General features: G+C 56.3%; 6 protein-coding genes across 6 annotated transcripts; 2 read left to right on the top strand and 4 right to left on the bottom strand.

The window, feature by feature from the left end:
* Positions 1-293: 293 nt before the first annotated feature.
* PUNSTDRAFT_74427 (Mss4-like protein) lies at positions 294-542 on the bottom strand (the record flags this gene model as incomplete). The annotated part of the gene is made up of 1 exon (XM_007387281.1): positions 294-542. A coding segment is annotated over one exon (249 nt), but the record flags the coding sequence as incomplete, so codon positions are not given.
* Positions 543-618: 76 nt separating this feature from the next.
* PUNSTDRAFT_74673 (acyl-CoA N-acyltransferase) lies at positions 619-1,540 on the bottom strand (the record flags this gene model as incomplete). The annotated part of the gene is made up of 2 exons (XM_007387282.1): positions 619-1,300; positions 1,374-1,540. The coding sequence occupies 2 exons, from the start codon at positions 1,538-1,540 to the stop codon at positions 619-621; spliced, it is 849 nt and encodes a 282-aa protein (XP_007387344.1).
* A 250-nt stretch (positions 1,541-1,790) lies between these two features.
* PUNSTDRAFT_91819 (Pkinase-domain-containing protein) lies at positions 1,791-4,045 on the top strand. The gene is made up of 9 exons (XM_007387283.1): positions 1,791-1,885; positions 1,941-2,205; positions 2,268-2,366; positions 2,424-2,556; positions 2,616-2,961; positions 3,015-3,141; positions 3,194-3,297; positions 3,346-3,452; positions 3,506-4,045. The coding sequence occupies exons 1-9, from the start codon at positions 1,858-1,860 to the stop codon at positions 3,938-3,940; spliced, it is 1,644 nt and encodes a 547-aa protein (XP_007387345.1). The 5' UTR covers positions 1,791-1,857; the 3' UTR covers positions 3,941-4,045.
* Positions 4,046-4,571: 526 nt separating this feature from the next.
* Positions 4,572-5,604, bottom strand: PUNSTDRAFT_74314 (kinase-like protein; the record flags this gene model as incomplete). Its single annotated transcript, XM_007387284.1, has 5 exons — positions 4,572-4,629; positions 4,682-4,770; positions 4,829-5,104; positions 5,154-5,295; positions 5,345-5,604. Coding segments are annotated over 5 exons (825 nt in total), but the record flags the coding sequence as incomplete, so codon positions are not given.
* Positions 5,605-7,529: 1,925 nt separating this feature from the next.
* Positions 7,530-10,626, bottom strand: PUNSTDRAFT_145936 (concanavalin A-like lectin/glucanase; the record flags this gene model as incomplete). Its single annotated transcript, XM_007387285.1, has 3 exons — positions 7,530-8,689; positions 8,747-9,897; positions 10,148-10,626. Coding segments are annotated over 3 exons (2,282 nt in total), but the record flags the coding sequence as incomplete, so codon positions are not given.
* A 1,573-nt stretch (positions 10,627-12,199) lies between these two features.
* On the top strand, positions 12,200-16,193 carry PUNSTDRAFT_122407 (uncharacterized protein). The gene is made up of 6 exons (XM_007387286.1): positions 12,200-12,339; positions 12,444-12,681; positions 12,785-12,893; positions 13,107-15,226; positions 15,285-15,576; positions 15,636-16,193. The coding sequence occupies exons 1-6, from the start codon at positions 12,330-12,332 to the stop codon at positions 15,678-15,680; spliced, it is 2,814 nt and encodes a 937-aa protein (XP_007387348.1). The 5' UTR covers positions 12,200-12,329; the 3' UTR covers positions 15,681-16,193.
* The last annotated feature ends 200 nt before the right edge of the window (positions 16,194-16,393 follow it).

Here is a 16,393-nt window from a genome sequence, read left to right on the forward strand (position 1 = left end):
CTTCCTTTCGTTGGAGATCAGCCCGTAGATGCCCCGGTAATAATTAGAATACATTATCATGGTTGGAACAAGGTCCTATCACCAGGCCGCGCTATGGCACGCTATTTCCTGAGCTCGCGAGTTGCAATGTACTGCGCGTTCATTCCCATTCACCAAAACATCCGTCCTGCGGGAACGGTAGCATGAGTGTCGGTTTTTGTGGATACGTAAACACAGCAACGCACTTTCGTCTACTTCAATACTGTGCGCGGTATGACGTCGCCAAATGGCGCCTCTTCATTCACGTTGTTGCGTTACAATCGATATGCCACCCGATTTGGCGCAAGCCAGAATTCCCGTCCGCCTTCCTCACACCATCCCAAAGGGCCGAGGTCACACTCCGCGCAGATGAGCAGCTTTATCGGCTTTCGGGGTGCTGTACTGCTTGAAGCCGCCTTCGACGAGCCAACTGGCCGAGAGAAACCGATATTTTCAAACGCCATCGGAGACGGTGTTACTAACCACCACTGAGTGGTCGATCCAGCAGGAGGAAGCGGAAGGAGATGTGGGTTGGGAGACGAAGTCGGTTCTAGCTGTGCTTGATGTCATGAGATCATACACGAACAGAAGTTACATTTATCAGACCTGTATGCTCTCCTTTTCCACTAGGGTAGCCGCGCGTGCCAGAAGTATAGTGCTGCCGCAGCCCGCACGAGGACATACAAGGGCATAAGCGTTTACCAAATCGGAACCAACGGGGACAGAGGTGCCCACGGCTCCTTCGTTGAACGAGTCCAGCAAAGCTGCGGGGGGGCGAGTCCGGCTAGACGATTGTTGCTGCATGAGCGCCGCTAGTATATCGGCTTGGGCTATCGCCGGTTGGCCCAAGGAGGAATCTATTGTGTCTTGTCTCCCCTCGGAGAGCACATGGGTGAGAGGAGAGCGCAAAACCTTTCGCATCTCGAACCATGGTTTTGGACCATGCTGCACTGCGCTTTCACCTACGAACTCAAAACCTGCGGCTTCATACAGGACGCGAAGTTCCTCGTGAGTTATCAAGAGCACGCGCTCGTAGCTGGTCGTGGATTGCAGTCGATCCAGGTAGCTCTGGAGCAGGCGTAATGCAATGCCTTTCTTGCGATGGTTTGGCGCCACGCAGACAGAGTGGATGCAAACCGAGGGCGCGTTAGGCTCATGTTTTGACATCGATTCGTGCGTAAGGGTCGGAAAAGAAGACGCTGTGCTGCAAACATAACCGACCAGCTGCCTCGGGGCTATGTATGCGCCGAGAAAAAGATCTGGAGCGTTCCCTTGACGATACCTACCACAATGCGACGAAGGTTGATCAGCGAATCCGAATCTTCGTGCAATGTAAGTTCAAGCTTTGGATTCACCGGAACGCTTCCAAGGTAGCAGCTTCGTCGGGGGGAAACCCTAAACAGTGACGGGAAATGAGCACACCACCAAGTGCCTCTTTCAGGAGAAAGAATGTACCGTCAAGCTCGATGGCATGCGCTGTGGGGATGTCTTCCTCTGGGAGCAACTCGAAGAATAGATCCATCGATGATGTGGCGCCAGGCGCTCTGATAGATATATCCTGATAGTCGTCCTTGACTGAGAATGGCAGGGTTTTCGGCCGGAGATAGAGGCGAGCGCGTGCAATTTCCACTCAAAGCGCGAGCGGTGACCGGCGAAGGCAAGCTGCGAGATAAAGCAGGCTATCCCACGAGCGCTTCATCATCTCCTTCGCAGCAGCCGGTTGTCTCTCATAATCTCATCGACCCAGACGTCGACCGTTGACCGGTCGACCGCTCGCTTTGTCATTCCCTGTTGCTCCCTCCATACCAGACACCCAACACTGCTGCGATATCGCTCAGCATGTTTGGCAAGACACTGGGATCCAAAAGTGCGCTTCATAACGCCGCACCAGCCATGCCGCTCACCCGATCTGCGCATCGTAGAGTCTAAGGAGTCCAAGGAGAACGGGATGTCCTCGCGGTCGGTGACACCGATCCCTTCCCGCCCGACTACGCCGAAGCCGCAGAATGTACACGGCAATACGTTCCGCTCTGGCACCCTCACCATCCGTATCTTCTCTGGACGTGGGCTTGCATTACCTCCGGGCGTTCAGGTGCCAGAGGTTATCAAGAAGGCTCTCGAGCACCACCCACCTTCAAGGCGTTCCACCAGCAAACGCGAGAGCATGCAGCGCAAGCGGTATTGGTGGTATGTCATCATCAAGGGCCGTATATCCGCTATGTCCGCGACTGACGCTCCGCGACTGCTAGGCTACCCTACGTCGTTCTCGAGTTCGACAACAACCAGATCCTCATTGACGCTGTTGATGGAGATATCGCTAATCCGATCTGGAACTTCCGTGCAGACTTGTGAGCACATAGCCGATGCTATCGAGGGTTGAACACTCGCTAAGCAGCGGGATATAGCGACGTGTCTCGAACGTCAAACGTTTCCATTTCTGCGTATCTTCGCACAGCCCAGTCCCTCCAGGGACAGGATGACATGGGCAATGACTTACTCATCGCTCGCGGCGACATCACACCCTCTCTTGATGGTCACGTCAGTCAACCCTCCCGAATCTGATCATGCCTTGCTTGACGTTGCAGTCAATATCTCAGAACGCATGCGACCAATGGTACGCTGCAACCGCTGGATCTGGTAACTTTCACGTCAAAGTCGACTTCAAGCCTGCGCGCAACGACACGCTCACGATCGAAGCTTTCGACCTTCTCAAGGTCATTGGCAAAGGTTCGTTTGGCAAGGTGATGCAAGTCAGGAAGAAGGACACGCAGCGGGTGTACGCCCTAAAGACCATAAGAAAGGCTCACATCGCCTCTCGCCCGGGTGAAATCACACATATCTTGGCAGAGCGTACAGTCTTGGCCCTGGTCAATAGCCCGTTCATCGTCCCCCTCAAGTTTTCCTTCCAAACGCCGGACAAGCTGTATCTCGTGATGTCTTTCGGTACGCTTATCTGGTCGAACTCTGCGATATCTTTTGACTGACCAGTGAATTAGTGAACGGCGGAGAGCTGTTTTACCACCTTCAAAGAGAGGGCAAATTCGATGAGTATCGGAGCCGGTTCTACGCCGCCGAACTCCTCTGCGCTCTGGAGCATTTGCACAGCTTTAACGTTGTTTACCGGTGGGTTCACTGTGCTGCCTATCTGAGCTTGGCTCACAATCAAAGGCCTCAGGGATCTGAAACCGGAGAACATCCTCCTTGATTATACCGGTCATATTGCTCTGTGCGACTTCGGACTATGCAAGTTGAACATGTCGGAAACCGAGAAGACCAGCAGTAGGCATATCTCTCGTCCTTACTATCTGCAACTCAAGTCTCCCTCAGCTTTCTGTGGCACGCCCGAATATATCGCGCCTGAATTGCTCGAAAGTCAAGGATACACGAAGACTGTCGATTGGTGGACACTCGGCGTCCTCCTGTATGAGATGATGGTTAGTATTGTCATCTTGGAATTTAATCATCCTCTGATGGTCCCTCAATGAAGACCGGTCTCCCGCCTTTCTATGACGAGAATGTCAATGTGATGTACCAGCGCATCCTGTCAGACCCGCTGCACTTCCCACCAGACGTCTCCTCTGATGCGAAAAGTATCATGAGCGGCCTATTGCAGCGCGATCCGGCTCGTCGGTTAGGCGCGAACGGGGCCGAAGATATCAAGCGGCATCCGTTCTTTGCCAAACACATCGACTGGAATCGGCTTCTCGCGAAGAAGATTCAGCCACCATTCAAACCCAGCGTCGAGTCCGTGCTCGATGTGGCCAACTTCGACACCGAATTCACGAACGAGGCCGCTCAAGATTCGGTCGTGGAGGATTCGCATCTCTCGGAGACTGTCCAGGACCAGTTCCGCGGCTTCACATACAACCCGGCGAACGAGCACCTCAGCGAGAGCGTGAATGCCTATAGCCATATGGGTTGAATAGCACGCGTTAGACGCTCCTCCGTCTTACCAATGTGTTCTTCGACCATCGCCGACTCATACCAATACTCAACCCCGTTTCCCGCCTCGCTCTTCCTACCATCGTCCATTTTCGTTCAAAGTCTGTATTTGGTGTATCAGTGGCTCGTTAGTTGCTTTCGTTGGATCATTGAAATACGTTCGTTCAGTTTTTGCGCTGTCCATGTACCAATAACCCATGTATCGAAAAATCGCGGACGGATTCTGCATATATACAGGCATGTTGGCTGCTTCTAACGTATTCTGTTTTGTTCGTCTTAACTATATCAGTTGCGTGACGACCTCAAGCTCGCAATAATGATGCATCCCTGTCCAGCGCGGTAGGTGATTCAATACCAGATGCTATATGGTCCGTACGTTGTGATATCATGCATGCTTAACGCTCAGCAGTCTGCCCGTCTCCACTGCGGCTCGTTAACGTGCGCCAAGCATCCTCTGCCTCCGCTCGGGGCGTTGACACAGATAGATCATGTGGACCCAATAACTCGTAGGAGAATAGTGGAGTACATGACGAAGCACACCACATACGCCCAATATAATGGCCCCAAGGATTCTTGGCCATGCACCAGTAACATGAGATAACACTGAATGGCTATGATAAATATACATGTTCCAGCAGCACGGATGCAGATCCACGTTCTTGGGGTGTACTGGGCGAAGCATTACTTCGGCATTGGCTGGAATATATGTAAGCGGACTCACGCAGCAAAACATGTCAACAGGAAATCCCTCGCAGAAGGAGACAGGCCGATGCCAGTGGGCAGAGGAGGAGTAGTCTCTCCGCCAGACAACTGAGATTTCAGATTTCAACATCTGAGAAGCGAGCAAATCGCCGTGGTCCTCTCTGACCTTCACTTCGACCTCGTGTTGCCCGAGTCCGTCCCACGGTGGTCGACCAGAATACATCTCGAGCACAGTGCACCCGAAGGACCAAATGTCGGCGCCATAGCTATAACCCCGTCCGCCGCTTCGAACCACTTCGGGTGCCATCCAGAATATCGCAAAATCCGGCAGAGAACTCGCGGTTCTTTCTCTTTGGAAATCTCCGAAGCGCTTGCTGGAGGCGAAATCCGATATCTTGCATGTTCCGGTCGAGTCTACCAGGATGTTCGAAGCTTTCAAGTTCTGCGGGAGGTCACGATGATGATCTGGACACTGGGTTATGGATACTCACACAATGTATGACCAAGACTGAATGAAGGTACTGTATGCCCCGGAGGATTTGTTTCGCGAATCCCATCACGAGCGGCTCCTCAAAAATCCCGTAATTCTGGAGGAGGCTGGCAATAGATCCTCCGGGGACGTATTCCAGGAATCTATAGAATACGCACTATGACGGAAAATCGTGGAGAATCAGGTCCTCACATGTTCAACATAGTCGGGGTCTCTTCACTTCCGAGATAGCGTATGACATTGGGATGATGCAAATCCTCGAGAAACTCGCGCTCCCGTTTCAATGCTTGTATCGCGCTAGTGCGGGATGCGTCTTGCGCACCATCGATGGGCATCTCGACCTGTCTCACTACCATAATGTCTCCGCGGACCGTAGATGCAACATACACTCGACCGTGACTGCCCTTGCCGATGAGTTTCCCCCGGGTCCATCTGAGGCTGGCAGCTGCCGATTAGAGTATGGTTGTCATCATTCGAGGAGTTGCGCAAGGCGACTTACACATATCCACGAGTACCGCGATGGCCTGTGGATCAGAGGAGCTTTGGAAAGCACTCGGTCGTGCAGGTCGTTCGTCTTGAATGCGTCGTTAGAGTCGCAGGCATGCGTCATGGCGACTGCAGCTAATATAAAGCTTATCAGGCACATGACAAGTCGCAGATCTCCGGAGAATGCAAAAGCGGGCGCCGATATGCTAGAAGCTGCAATGAGCGCTGTTCGATATATACCAGGCAAGATCATCATGACGCCGGCGAAACGCTAGCGTTTACAATGACGTTGTAGGTACACAGGAACGTGGAGTAGTGTGCGGAGGCAACTTGTGAGCGACTACATTGACAAAATACAGTCACAGTGAAATCTCGGATCGTTGTCGAAATGTCCCAAACGTCTGCTCAAATGCTGTACTGGAGAACTAGAGAACAGACAGAGTGCTGGCAGGTGGCGGTGACCAAGAAATCTGTGCCTCGAGCCACGATGAGCTGAGAGTCTTGCGCCAGATATTGCCGTACTCTCTGCAACGCTAAAACGGATGATCTATCTCAGAATTCTGGTATTCCATCATGCTACAACACGCCAACGAATCGGTATTATAATGCGTTGTAAACAGCAGGCACGCATGAGGTGCAGATACTTCTAACATTTACTCCAGCACCCATTCAAATTCGTGCGTCTACTGCGACGGAGCTATCAAAAGCTTACTTGCTCACCACACGTTCAGTAAGGCATGTCGATACGCGCAGTCGATTGCCCTCTTGGGTACATTTGTTCCCGGACGACCTTTCAGAAAGGCAAGAACTTAGTCACTGTGCTCGCAAGGATGCGAAAGTTTCCCATACCACCGCCGATCCAGCGCCTTGCCAGCTACGGACGGTCTCCTCGACGTCCGCCAAACGTCCGCGTCTAGATCCTCTCCGCGAACATGAGCAGCCCAGCGTGCGCCCCGCATCGACTTCCATTTCTCTCCCGCGCCGTCGTGCAGGATCCATCGGAATTCCTGTCATCCTTTCTGTTTGTGGACCCCGGGCACCCCCTTCGTCTCCTTCGCTTCCCTCATTCATATCGTTCCTGCCCTCACGCGCGTTACACATCGTCCGACGTTCGCATTTGTGGTGCACGCGTACGCACTCACTCCAGCTTGGGAGTACCGGCGAAGATGACATCTACAACCTCCGGACTGCCCTTTCGATGGCATGGGATTGGGCTCAAATGTCGCGGGCATGCTATCAATACGCACGGGCTCTTGTTTCGCGCCTGCTATTACCATCGGGCAAGACATTCTCTCGATTCGGCAGCACTAGTACGCCGTACGCCTCCGCAGCGTCCTCTCAGCAGCGTTATGCTCGGAGTCAGTATATGGGAGCGGGGAAGAGGTCGGTGACGGCACACTTTCTCATCCTCCTCTCCGTCCTTGTCGATACCATCACAGCCATCATGATGTGCAAACCCGACGCCCGTCCATGTGTAGTGGCTAGCCACGGCATCATTTCCTGACAACTCAACAGAGAAGCATCCACAAAGCACCCACCCGACTAGGCTGTCCGTCTCATTTCACCGGCTTTGTCTTATTCGCGGGCGGAACGGTGCGTAAGGGTGGATCCTGCGGAGATACATATACCGGGCACGTCTCCCCGTCAGGACGTTTTTGAACGGGCGATCGTTGCCTTCGAAGCGGACAGCCTCAGTTATTCAGGGACGGTCCCGACGAAGCCGCTTTTTGACAGAGAAGGAAATTGGGACTGATACGCCTTGTCGCCGAGGCCGATTTCTGCTATCCTTATCCCCGACTCACAACGTTTGCAGCTTTACATCTGGCATAGCTGAGGACTAGTGAATGACAATACGTTGCACAACCAGAGTGAACAAGAAAAGTTCGATGAGGTTTAATAAGGTACTACTAGCAAGCATGCAAAAAGGAAAGTCTACGCGATGGGCAGCGGGAGCAGTCGAGGGGAGTGGAGCACACGTAGAGACAGACAGTAGAGACAGTAAAACATATATGCGGATCGAGACGTATGTGTTGGCTGCGGCATCAAGCGCTAGCGTCAGTTTTGTGGTGTGGATGGTATACGATACTATTATGATGTCCGTAGTCCGCGGTAGCGGACTCCTTGGCGATGCCGACGGGCAAGTAACAACTGAACCGAGCGAAACCGACGGGACGAGGAAGATGAGAACGAAAATGCGTGTATGGCAGTGCGAAGCGACGACCGCGTCTAGGACCGAGGCAGGGTGATGATACAGACAAGATGGCGGTCGCGCGTGCGTTCGTGGCGGGCGTTATAAACATTGGGCTTGTAATGTATGCGGTCGGCGGTGGCTCGTGAGTGATGACCGGGGGTATCCGCCGTTTCCGAACCTCGCCCCTCAGGAAGCGTCGTCTCCTCTACTAACATCCCTGGCTCTTGAGCTTCCACATCTTCACCGAGTCGATCCGGAACGAGAGGTCGTCCTCGTTGCTCGGCCACTGCTTGCTCCACGTGCTCTGTGCCGCTGCAAAGTCGTGCATCGCCGTCGAGGAGCCGTCGATCCACATTTTGCCGCCGACACCGTCGGGGAACCAGCCGCTCGTGCCGCCAACGGCGAGGTCAAGGATGAGGTAGAACTCCTGGTCAAACGGAGCGCTCTTCGCGCCGTCCTTCCACGGGTTCGTGATGGCAACGACATTGGCGCCGTCTTGCGCCGTCTTGGGGAAGTTTCCAATGTCGAAGTACGACTTCGTGGACGTCCCGAACTGGAGCATCTTCTTCAGCTTGCTGTCAACGCTCATGCGCATGAAGTCTGGCGTCCATTCGAGCGTGTACGTGTGGAAGTCGGCCGCGAACGATGTCCGCTTGAGCTCCTGCCACCCGAACAAACGTGCCGTCGTCGAGTTCGTCACGCCGTAGTTAAGCGTCGAGCGCACGAAGTTGTCGCCCTGCGAGCCGTACGACGCGTCGTTCCCGCGTGCTTCCATGATGTCGATCTCGCCGCTCAGAGGCCAGGCGCCGTAGATCGACGTGTCCTTGGGCAACATCCAGATGGCGGGCCACAGCCAGTCACTGTCGCCGTGCCTCAGCATCCTCACACGACAAATTCCGGAAATAAACACCACGTACCCACGCGGCAACTTGGCCCGCACCTCAACCTTGCCGTACTTGATACTGTGGCTGTTGATCGTGCTCATCCGGGCCGACTTCACGGGGTTGATGACCGTTTTCGAGTCCTTGTCGCTCGTCACCTCGCAAGCGGACTGGTTCGAGCTCGTGCAGCCGTCAAGCGTGTAGTCCGTTCCGTCGAAGATGGCGTCCGTCCCGATTTCGGCGCTCGTGAGCGTAGGCTTGATGTAAAGCTGCCCATTCTTGATGAAGCTGTTGGCGCTGTCGCCCGTCGTCATCTGGAATTCGCCATTACCGAACCCGCCGAGCTCGATGTCGCGCGTCCAAGTGTTGTCCGTGTCCAAGCTTTCGAAGTTCTCCACCCAGGGGCTGCACAGCTCGTCGTCCGACAGGACCTGAACGCTGTTCCAGCCACGCCAGCAGATAAACGCGGCGAGCGCGGCACCAACGACCAGCATGAGGAACGTGAGCCACCAACTGATGCGACCGAGCTTCTCCTTCTTCGTGATCCACGGCTTTTCCTCCTTCGTGAGCTTCTGCGGAAGCCGGGTCGAAGGTAGAGGTGCGCGGCCCTTCACGGGCGCAAGGCCCAAAGCAGTGGTGGATCCCGAGGAGATACCCAATCCGCCAGAGGCGTACGGGAAAGAGGGCGGCGCCCACAACGAAGACGTCGGGCGTGAAGCGGGGCTGAGGAACGGCGCGCGGAAGGTCTGCACGCTGCCCGTGCGTGGGAGGCTACCTCCACCCTCGGCAAGCTGGGGAGAGGAGAAGGCGGCAGCAGCGGAGTTGCGGTACACCGCCGTACCGTTGCCAGACGCCGAGTGGATGGAAGACGGACGCGAGTTGCTCGGCGAACCGTTCGGCGGACCCGTCATGAACGGCGCATACGGCCTGCTGAGGCTATCGCCCAAGTCGGCCTCGGACGCGTTCTGCTGCAGCTGGCCGTACCCTCCCGGTGCTCCGTTGGCAGAGGGGTATGCGACTCCCGTCGCGGCCGCCGAGGGAGACAGCGGGTTGAAGTTCTGGTTCGAGATGATCGAACCGTGACCACCGTCGGACGAGGTAGCGCGCATACGAAGTGACTCGGTGGATGAGCGACGGGATGGATATCCCGGGACGTGCATTCCTGGGTCGGGGTTGCCAGGGTGCGACTACAAGCAGCAAACGAGCGGGAAGGAGAGGGCATGTCAGTTATGGTAGGTAAACACGCGATTTAGGTAAGGAAGGCGGGAAGCGAGGTAAATATGGAAATTAAATGATATAATAGACTACTCGTGGTAAGCGAGCGCGTCTTATCGGGGTCGAAGCCAACGCTGAATGATCGGTATGAAAGAGCGAATTATGGAAGAGCGAAGGACGAAGAAGGTTGGAGATGGAGGTGGGGAAGATCACGATGCTAACCTGGAAGGGGAACGGGTACGCGCTGGGCGGGGCCCTGCCGCCCCTGCTGGGAGAAACGAGAGGTTCATCGCGAGCCTCGCGCTCACCGCGGGCGTAGAGCTCAGCGGCGGACCACGCGGACGCGTCACGTTCGCGTGGGGTCATGAACGGGTCGGCCGTCGTCGGCGTCGCGGGCAAATCCTGGTTCATGCTTGACCGTCTGCGATGGTGGTTCCTAGCGCGGGCGATGGCCGTGTTGGCGGGGGCGGCTGCGCCCTCCTTGTCCGAATCGGAGCCGGTGTCGGGGGACGTGTCTGTCGAAGAGTACGATCCGCGGTCCTGGGCCGAGCGGGAGGCAATGAAGAAGGGGCGAGGCGGGGAGAGCGGAGGGTAGGACGGCGAGGCGGGCGAGGGCGGCTCGGCTGGGGCAAGAGCATCCCGCTCGCCGGCGGCGGGAGCGGGGCGGTACGAACGACGACGGTCTCCGCGTGCTGCCATCGTTGTGCGTTGGCTCCTGGTCGAGGGGCGGGTGCGGGGACGAGGAGGTGGAGGTGCGAGAGGGGAAAGAGCAGCAGCGACTTGTGCACGAGAGTCGAGGCCCACGCGCCGGTTGGGAAGGCCGGGAGATGGGTTGGTGCTCCAAGTCGGCTGGCCCGTGCGCGCTATCAATTTGAGAAGAAGATCGGGACTGGGACGTCCTTCTTCCCACGCGAGGCACGAAACACGCCGGGCTCTGCCGGCCTCGACCGCCGTACAGTTGCGAAGCGGCGTCCGGAGTCCGTCGTGCGCTCAGTAAATTATCAATGGCCTGCTATCGCCGTCTCTCTTATCGCGTTAGGCTCAACGCTCCTTTCCCTGGTCTTTCGTGCACTCGCGATCCGCATGTCGCCCGTAGTGGCATGTTCTGCGTTTTCTCTCTCTGCGCTGACCATCGCCTCCGCGCGAGCCTGCGCTCAGAGCAGACAACGTCATGACAAGCAGATAGCGTCAGGGGTGGTGATTGGATACGCGCAGAGCGTCGCTTGATCTTAGCGACGGAGGAAATTGTATTACTGTAGAAATCAATTGGACGCTGCAGAACCCCCTAACACCCACTGGTGGCGGTCTGTCACTGAATATGTGGGAGCGCCGTCCGCTGCTGCGTCCCTCGTGTCCTTATAAGGCTTGTTGGTTCGCCTTGACATATTTACGCGACTCGTCCAGGCAACGTCTAGTCGCACGCGCTCGCAAATGCGTTCGCATACCAGCAAATAGGCGCGCGCGACGCGAGGAAGGGCACTGGAAGGGCGCCGATGAACTCGGTCGCGCTCGGCAACGCAGAAAAAGAAGAAATAACATGGGCCTGAGCGTCATCGATGACGTCGAGATTCACAACGTTCTCCCCGTTTTTCTCATGCTCCGTCCACCGTCCTTGGTCGGACGAGCGCGAGTTGTCTCCTTGACGGCACGGACTGCTTTGGATCGATGCTACTGCTGCTGAACTGCGCTCATATTACGAGTTGCCGCTGTTTTCGACTTATCTATGTCGTATACAATGCTCTTAAGGCGGGCCCGCGGTCGTGCAAGATATGCGGCTCACTAGCTTCATATGTCGTAGTCCATGCCGAAATATGCTATGCGCTGTCACTTCCTGCATGCGCGAAGACGAACGCAGAAGTAAACTGTACGATATGAAAGTTCGAACTTTATGCAGCTTCAACAGAGCGGGTTAATCCGTCACCGCAAAGGTCAAACCGCGCAAGATGTGTTTCGGGCAACGGCCATCTCCGCCCAAACTTTCCAAATCGGGCCCCTGTTCCGGGGTCCCTGACAACACGGCACCCCTTCTCCTTTATTACCTAACGCTACGACCCATTCCGGCTCGCAGAGTTGTCACAGATGGGATCGGGAGATGGAGATCGTCACAGCCCGCGCGAGCCCGCGTTGTCACACATATCTTGAGCAACGCGGTTCGCGCGCCCCGGTGTTTGTTGTTCTCGTCCTCTCGCCCTGCTGAGTTTCCGGGGACTCAACAAACCCAGCCCTCCTGCGGCCTCCTTCCCTTCGACTCCCTCCACCCCCTCCGTTCCCCCAGCCCGCTGCACTCGCGAGTCTATCTCGGTAGCCGGGCACTGATTCCGACTAGGATATTCACCCGGTCGTTCCCTCGCTCGCTACACCACCACCGACAGGCCACAGTCGCTTGACCGTCTTCGTATCCACCATGGATTACGGTGCGCCTTCACTTGCTCATTATTCTTCGAACCACTCCCTGATCAATATCTCTCCTCCCTTATCTACCCCATGGCACGGAAAAAAACTTCCTGGCGAACCACAGATCGGTACGACGCCTTCTTGCACCACATCTTCAAGCAGACCCAGGGCGATGCCTGGTTCCGCCCGAACGAGGAAAACCTGACCGGCGGTGTCGCTCTCCGCGTCGCCGACGGCGAGTTCCGCGTGTTCCCGTACGAGAACATCACCCTCGAGCCATTCGAGGCGGCCGTCGCTGCTCTCAACCCCGTCGTCGCGGTCAAGATCCGCAGTGCCGCCGTCCACGCAGCGCTCGCAGAAGTGTGAGTGTCACGTCGAATTTACATTCGAGTACTCCGACTACCCGTTTTGGCGGCGTAACCTTCTCGAACACAACGCTGATAAGGACATCTTTTGGGGCATTAGGACACCGGAAGACAAGTCCATCTATGTCGACGCGAATACCCGGATACAGATCATCGAAACCATGATGCAGCTCCCCCAAGCCGAGAGAGAGCAATGCGGCGCGTTCATCGTCAGTTCCCTTTTTTAATTCCCACGCTTTCTAGTGCCTTTTTTCTGACGGTTGCCCCTTTCTTCCCTCGCACCAACTAACTGGCGTCTGCCCGCCCGCCCTATGTCTCACCTGTCAAACTCTACACAAAAAAACCAACGCTTTCGACTCGGACAAAATGACCTCACCAAATGGCTTGCATCCACCGCACGATAATGGGATGCAAACGAACAGCGAGACGAACGCGTGCTCATCGTCTGGTCCGATTCGCTCGACCAGATCATCCCGACGTGCCACGACTTCGAGGAGCGCCTGATCAAGCTCCTTTGGCGCTCGCGGCCGCACGCGCTCGGCGTTCCTTCCGCTTCTTCTCACCACAACTCGGTCGACGGCTCCGTCTCCGGCCACTCACTGTCCGGCCTCAATGCCGCTCAGGCACCGACGCCCTCCCGCCGCGGCACCCTCGGCTACATGGGCTCCGCGATGGGCTCGAGTGTCTCACTCGGACTCGGCGACCCGGAGAAATCCGCTGGCCTTGGCGAGAAGCGCACGATCACGAAGACGAAGCGGACGTGGTACGGTCGCAAACGCACGGTGGTTGTCGAGGTGGACGAAGAAGACCTCGGTCCGGAGGAACGCCCCGCGCGGCTGTTCTCGCCGTTCTACAACGGCATCGCTGCAGGGCTTGCGCTCGTATTTATGGGCAATGGTGTCGCGACGCTACTCAAAGAGTGGTTGCTTGACGGCGACTTCACGCGCTTCGCGCTGGCCGCGCTCATCCCGTGTCTGTACGCCGTCTCGCTCTTCTTCGCGCTGCAGATCGTGCAGAACCTGTCCATGGCCGTCGGTCCCGTCGCGCAGTACCACGAGAACTCCAAGTACTACTCGGCGAACAAACCCCGGCCGAACAAGGTCGTCGACAACAACCTCCCGCACATCACCATTCAGATGCCCGTGTACAAGGAGTCCCTTCACGAGGTGTTGGCGCCGTCAATCGAGTCGCTCAAGAAGTGCATGCAAACGTATGCCAGGCAGGGCGGAACTTCGACCATCTTCATCAACGACGACGGTCTGCGGGTACTGGACGACGAGGCTCGCGATGAGCGCATCGCCTTCTACGCGAACCACAACATCGGCTGGGTCGCGCGGCCAAAGCACGACGACGCACCCGACGGGTTCAAGCGTGCGGGTCGCTTCAAGAAGGCATCGAACATGAACTACGGCCTCGCGCTCTCGCTCAAGATCGAGAAGCACCTTGAGGCGCTTCAGGCGGAAGAGAAGGCGCGCAACCCCGACGGTCTCCCCGGCGCTCGCATTTCGTCCTCCACCAACCCGCACGATTACCAGTACCCCGGCTTCGGTCTCCAGTACCAGGGCGTCGGTGGCGGCGAGCAGGGGCAGGTCGGTCAGGTCGCGCAACAGTACGAGGACATCGAGGAGAAGGCGCTGCAGATGGCGATCGAGGAGGTGTACGAGAACTCGGGTCGCCGGTTCAGGCCATGGGCGGCGAACGGCAAGTCTTGCCGTGTCGGCGAGCTCATTCTCATCGTCGACTCGGACACCGTCGTCCCCGAAGATTGCTTGCGTGACGCGGCGCGCGAAATGGCGGAGTGCCCGACGGTCGGTGTCATCCAGCACGAGTCGGACGTCATGCAGGTTGCACACCACTACTTCGAGAACGGGATCGCGTACTTCACCCGGCGTATCAATCGTTGCATCTCCTTCACATGTGCCAACGGCGAGGTCGCGCCTTTCGTCGGTCATAACGCGTTCCTCCGGTGGAGGGCGTTGCAAGACGCTGCATTCGTCGACACGGACGGTGTCGAGAAGATCTGGTCCGAGTCCAACGTGTCCGAGGACTTCGACATGGCCCTCCGTTTACAGATGCGCGGCTTCATCATCCGTTGGGCAACGTATTCCAACGGCGGATTCAAGGAGGGTGTCTCACTCACCGTCGACGATGAATTGAACCGCTGGCAAAAGTACTCGTATGGTTGCTCCGAGCTGCTCTTCAACCCCATCATCCAGTGGTGGCGCCGCGGCCCGATTGCCCACCAGATTCATCGGTTCATGTGGTCGAACGCTCCCATGCACTACAAGATATCGATGATGGCGTACATGTTCTCCTACTACGGTATCGCGGCGAGCATGACCATCGGTATCCTCAACTACGTGCTGCTCGGTTTCCAGTTCCCGGTGGACGGATACTACATGCACTCGTTCGAGATCTGGCTCGCGACCACGGTCGTGTTTATCGGCTCGGGCAACGTGGGTTACACACTCCTCGAATACCGTCTCGGGCACAAGGGCATCTTCGAGGGTTTCTTCGAGAACGTGCTCTGGGTACCGTTCTTGTGAGTCTCCCTTGTGAAACGTATCTTCGTGTGGTCCTTAACTGAGTGTACCCTCCAGCTTCTTCTTCTTCGGTGGTCTGGCGATTCCAGTTAGCCAGTCGATCCTCGCCCATCTCTTTTCGTACAACATGACCTGGGCGGCAACGAAGAAGGAAGTCGAGCGCTCAAACTTCTTCAAGGAAGTACCGAAGATCTTGAAGCGGTTCTGGTTCCCTTTCCTGGTCTCGATTGTTGTCATTGCTGGCATGATCATTTGCGCGACGCCGCTTGTACCCATCGAGTGGCGCGTCGACGGCTCCGGGTGGGCCGTCATCTTCCCGCTCGCAATCGTCGCGTCGTGCCATATCCTCGTGCGTACCTGTTTCCCCCTTTTCCCGTGTTTCTCATAACTTACCTCATGTCTATGCAGTTCCCGATCGTGCTCAACCCGTGGTTGCTCAAGTTCTCGTACTAAAACGATCCGCTCGAACTGCTCGCTACGCATGGACTCTGCCACGACCGTGACGTATACCCCACCTCTGTATACCAGCTCGTGGCGCCACTCGCCGCCGTACAAACTGCCGTCGCTCGCTCGCCCCGCTCTTTATATCGCCACCGCTTTGCCGCTACCGACCTAAACCGGTCCTTGCTTCTGTTCATCCAGTGTACCACCGTCTTTACTCGCACACAAGTCTATACGTATGGTTTGCCTCATTTAGAACTATCCTTTCTTAGCGAACACTCGCCATTTGTTATCACGGACCCTCCTCATGAACCAATATTTACAATGTTGTGCACTCTTGAGACGGACACACTCGATGGACACAGTATTCACTCGTCATAGCGCGGCGCTGACGCCTCCCGCCCTCTTCGGCTTTGCACCTTAGACAATTTCTGTCCTTTGTTATGGTACTGTCAAAAACTTTACGTGTCACTCATAGTTTTCTTGGTCGCCTGGGAGACACCCGACGCAGTAATGCCATCTCTTCCTTGCTCCACTTGTCGCCGGGAATGCATCTGGGCTATTCAGTCTTCGCCGGTGATGACGCGTTGCGTCGTTGAAAGGTCCAGGAAGATGAATTGCAGATGAGCCGCGTGGGCGCGAGCGGGCCAGCAGCTGAAATTAGGGCCTCGGCAGCTGCGCAGCAGCGGTTGCGCCAGCCTGCCTAGACCCAGAGACGAGAGTAA

This window comes from Punctularia strigosozonata (genome assembly GCF_000264995.1).
Source record: "Punctularia strigosozonata HHB-11173 SS5 unplaced genomic scaffold PUNSTscaffold_13, whole genome shotgun sequence".
NCBI classification, from domain to species: Eukaryota; Fungi; Basidiomycota; class Agaricomycetes; order Corticiales; family Punctulariaceae; genus Punctularia; species Punctularia strigosozonata.

Coding starts and splice junctions, on each gene's coding strand:
- PUNSTDRAFT_91819 (XM_007387283.1), top strand. CDS start 1,858: ATGTTTGGCAAGACACTGGGATCCAAAA. Junction 2,557..2,615: donor CACCCTCTCTTGATGGTCAC/GTCAGTCAACCC, acceptor TCAATATCTCAG/AACGCATGCGACCAATGGTA. Junction 3,453..3,505: donor TCCTCCTGTATGAGATGATG/GTTAGTATTGTC, acceptor CCCTCAATGAAG/ACCGGTCTCCCGCCTTTCTA.
- PUNSTDRAFT_122407 (XM_007387286.1), top strand. Junction 12,682..12,784: donor CACGCAGCGCTCGCAGAAGT/GTGAGTGTCACG, acceptor TTGGGGCATTAG/GACACCGGAAGACAAGTCCA. Junction 15,577..15,635: donor TCGCGTCGTGCCATATCCTC/GTGCGTACCTGT, acceptor ATGTCTATGCAG/TTCCCGATCGTGCTCAACCC.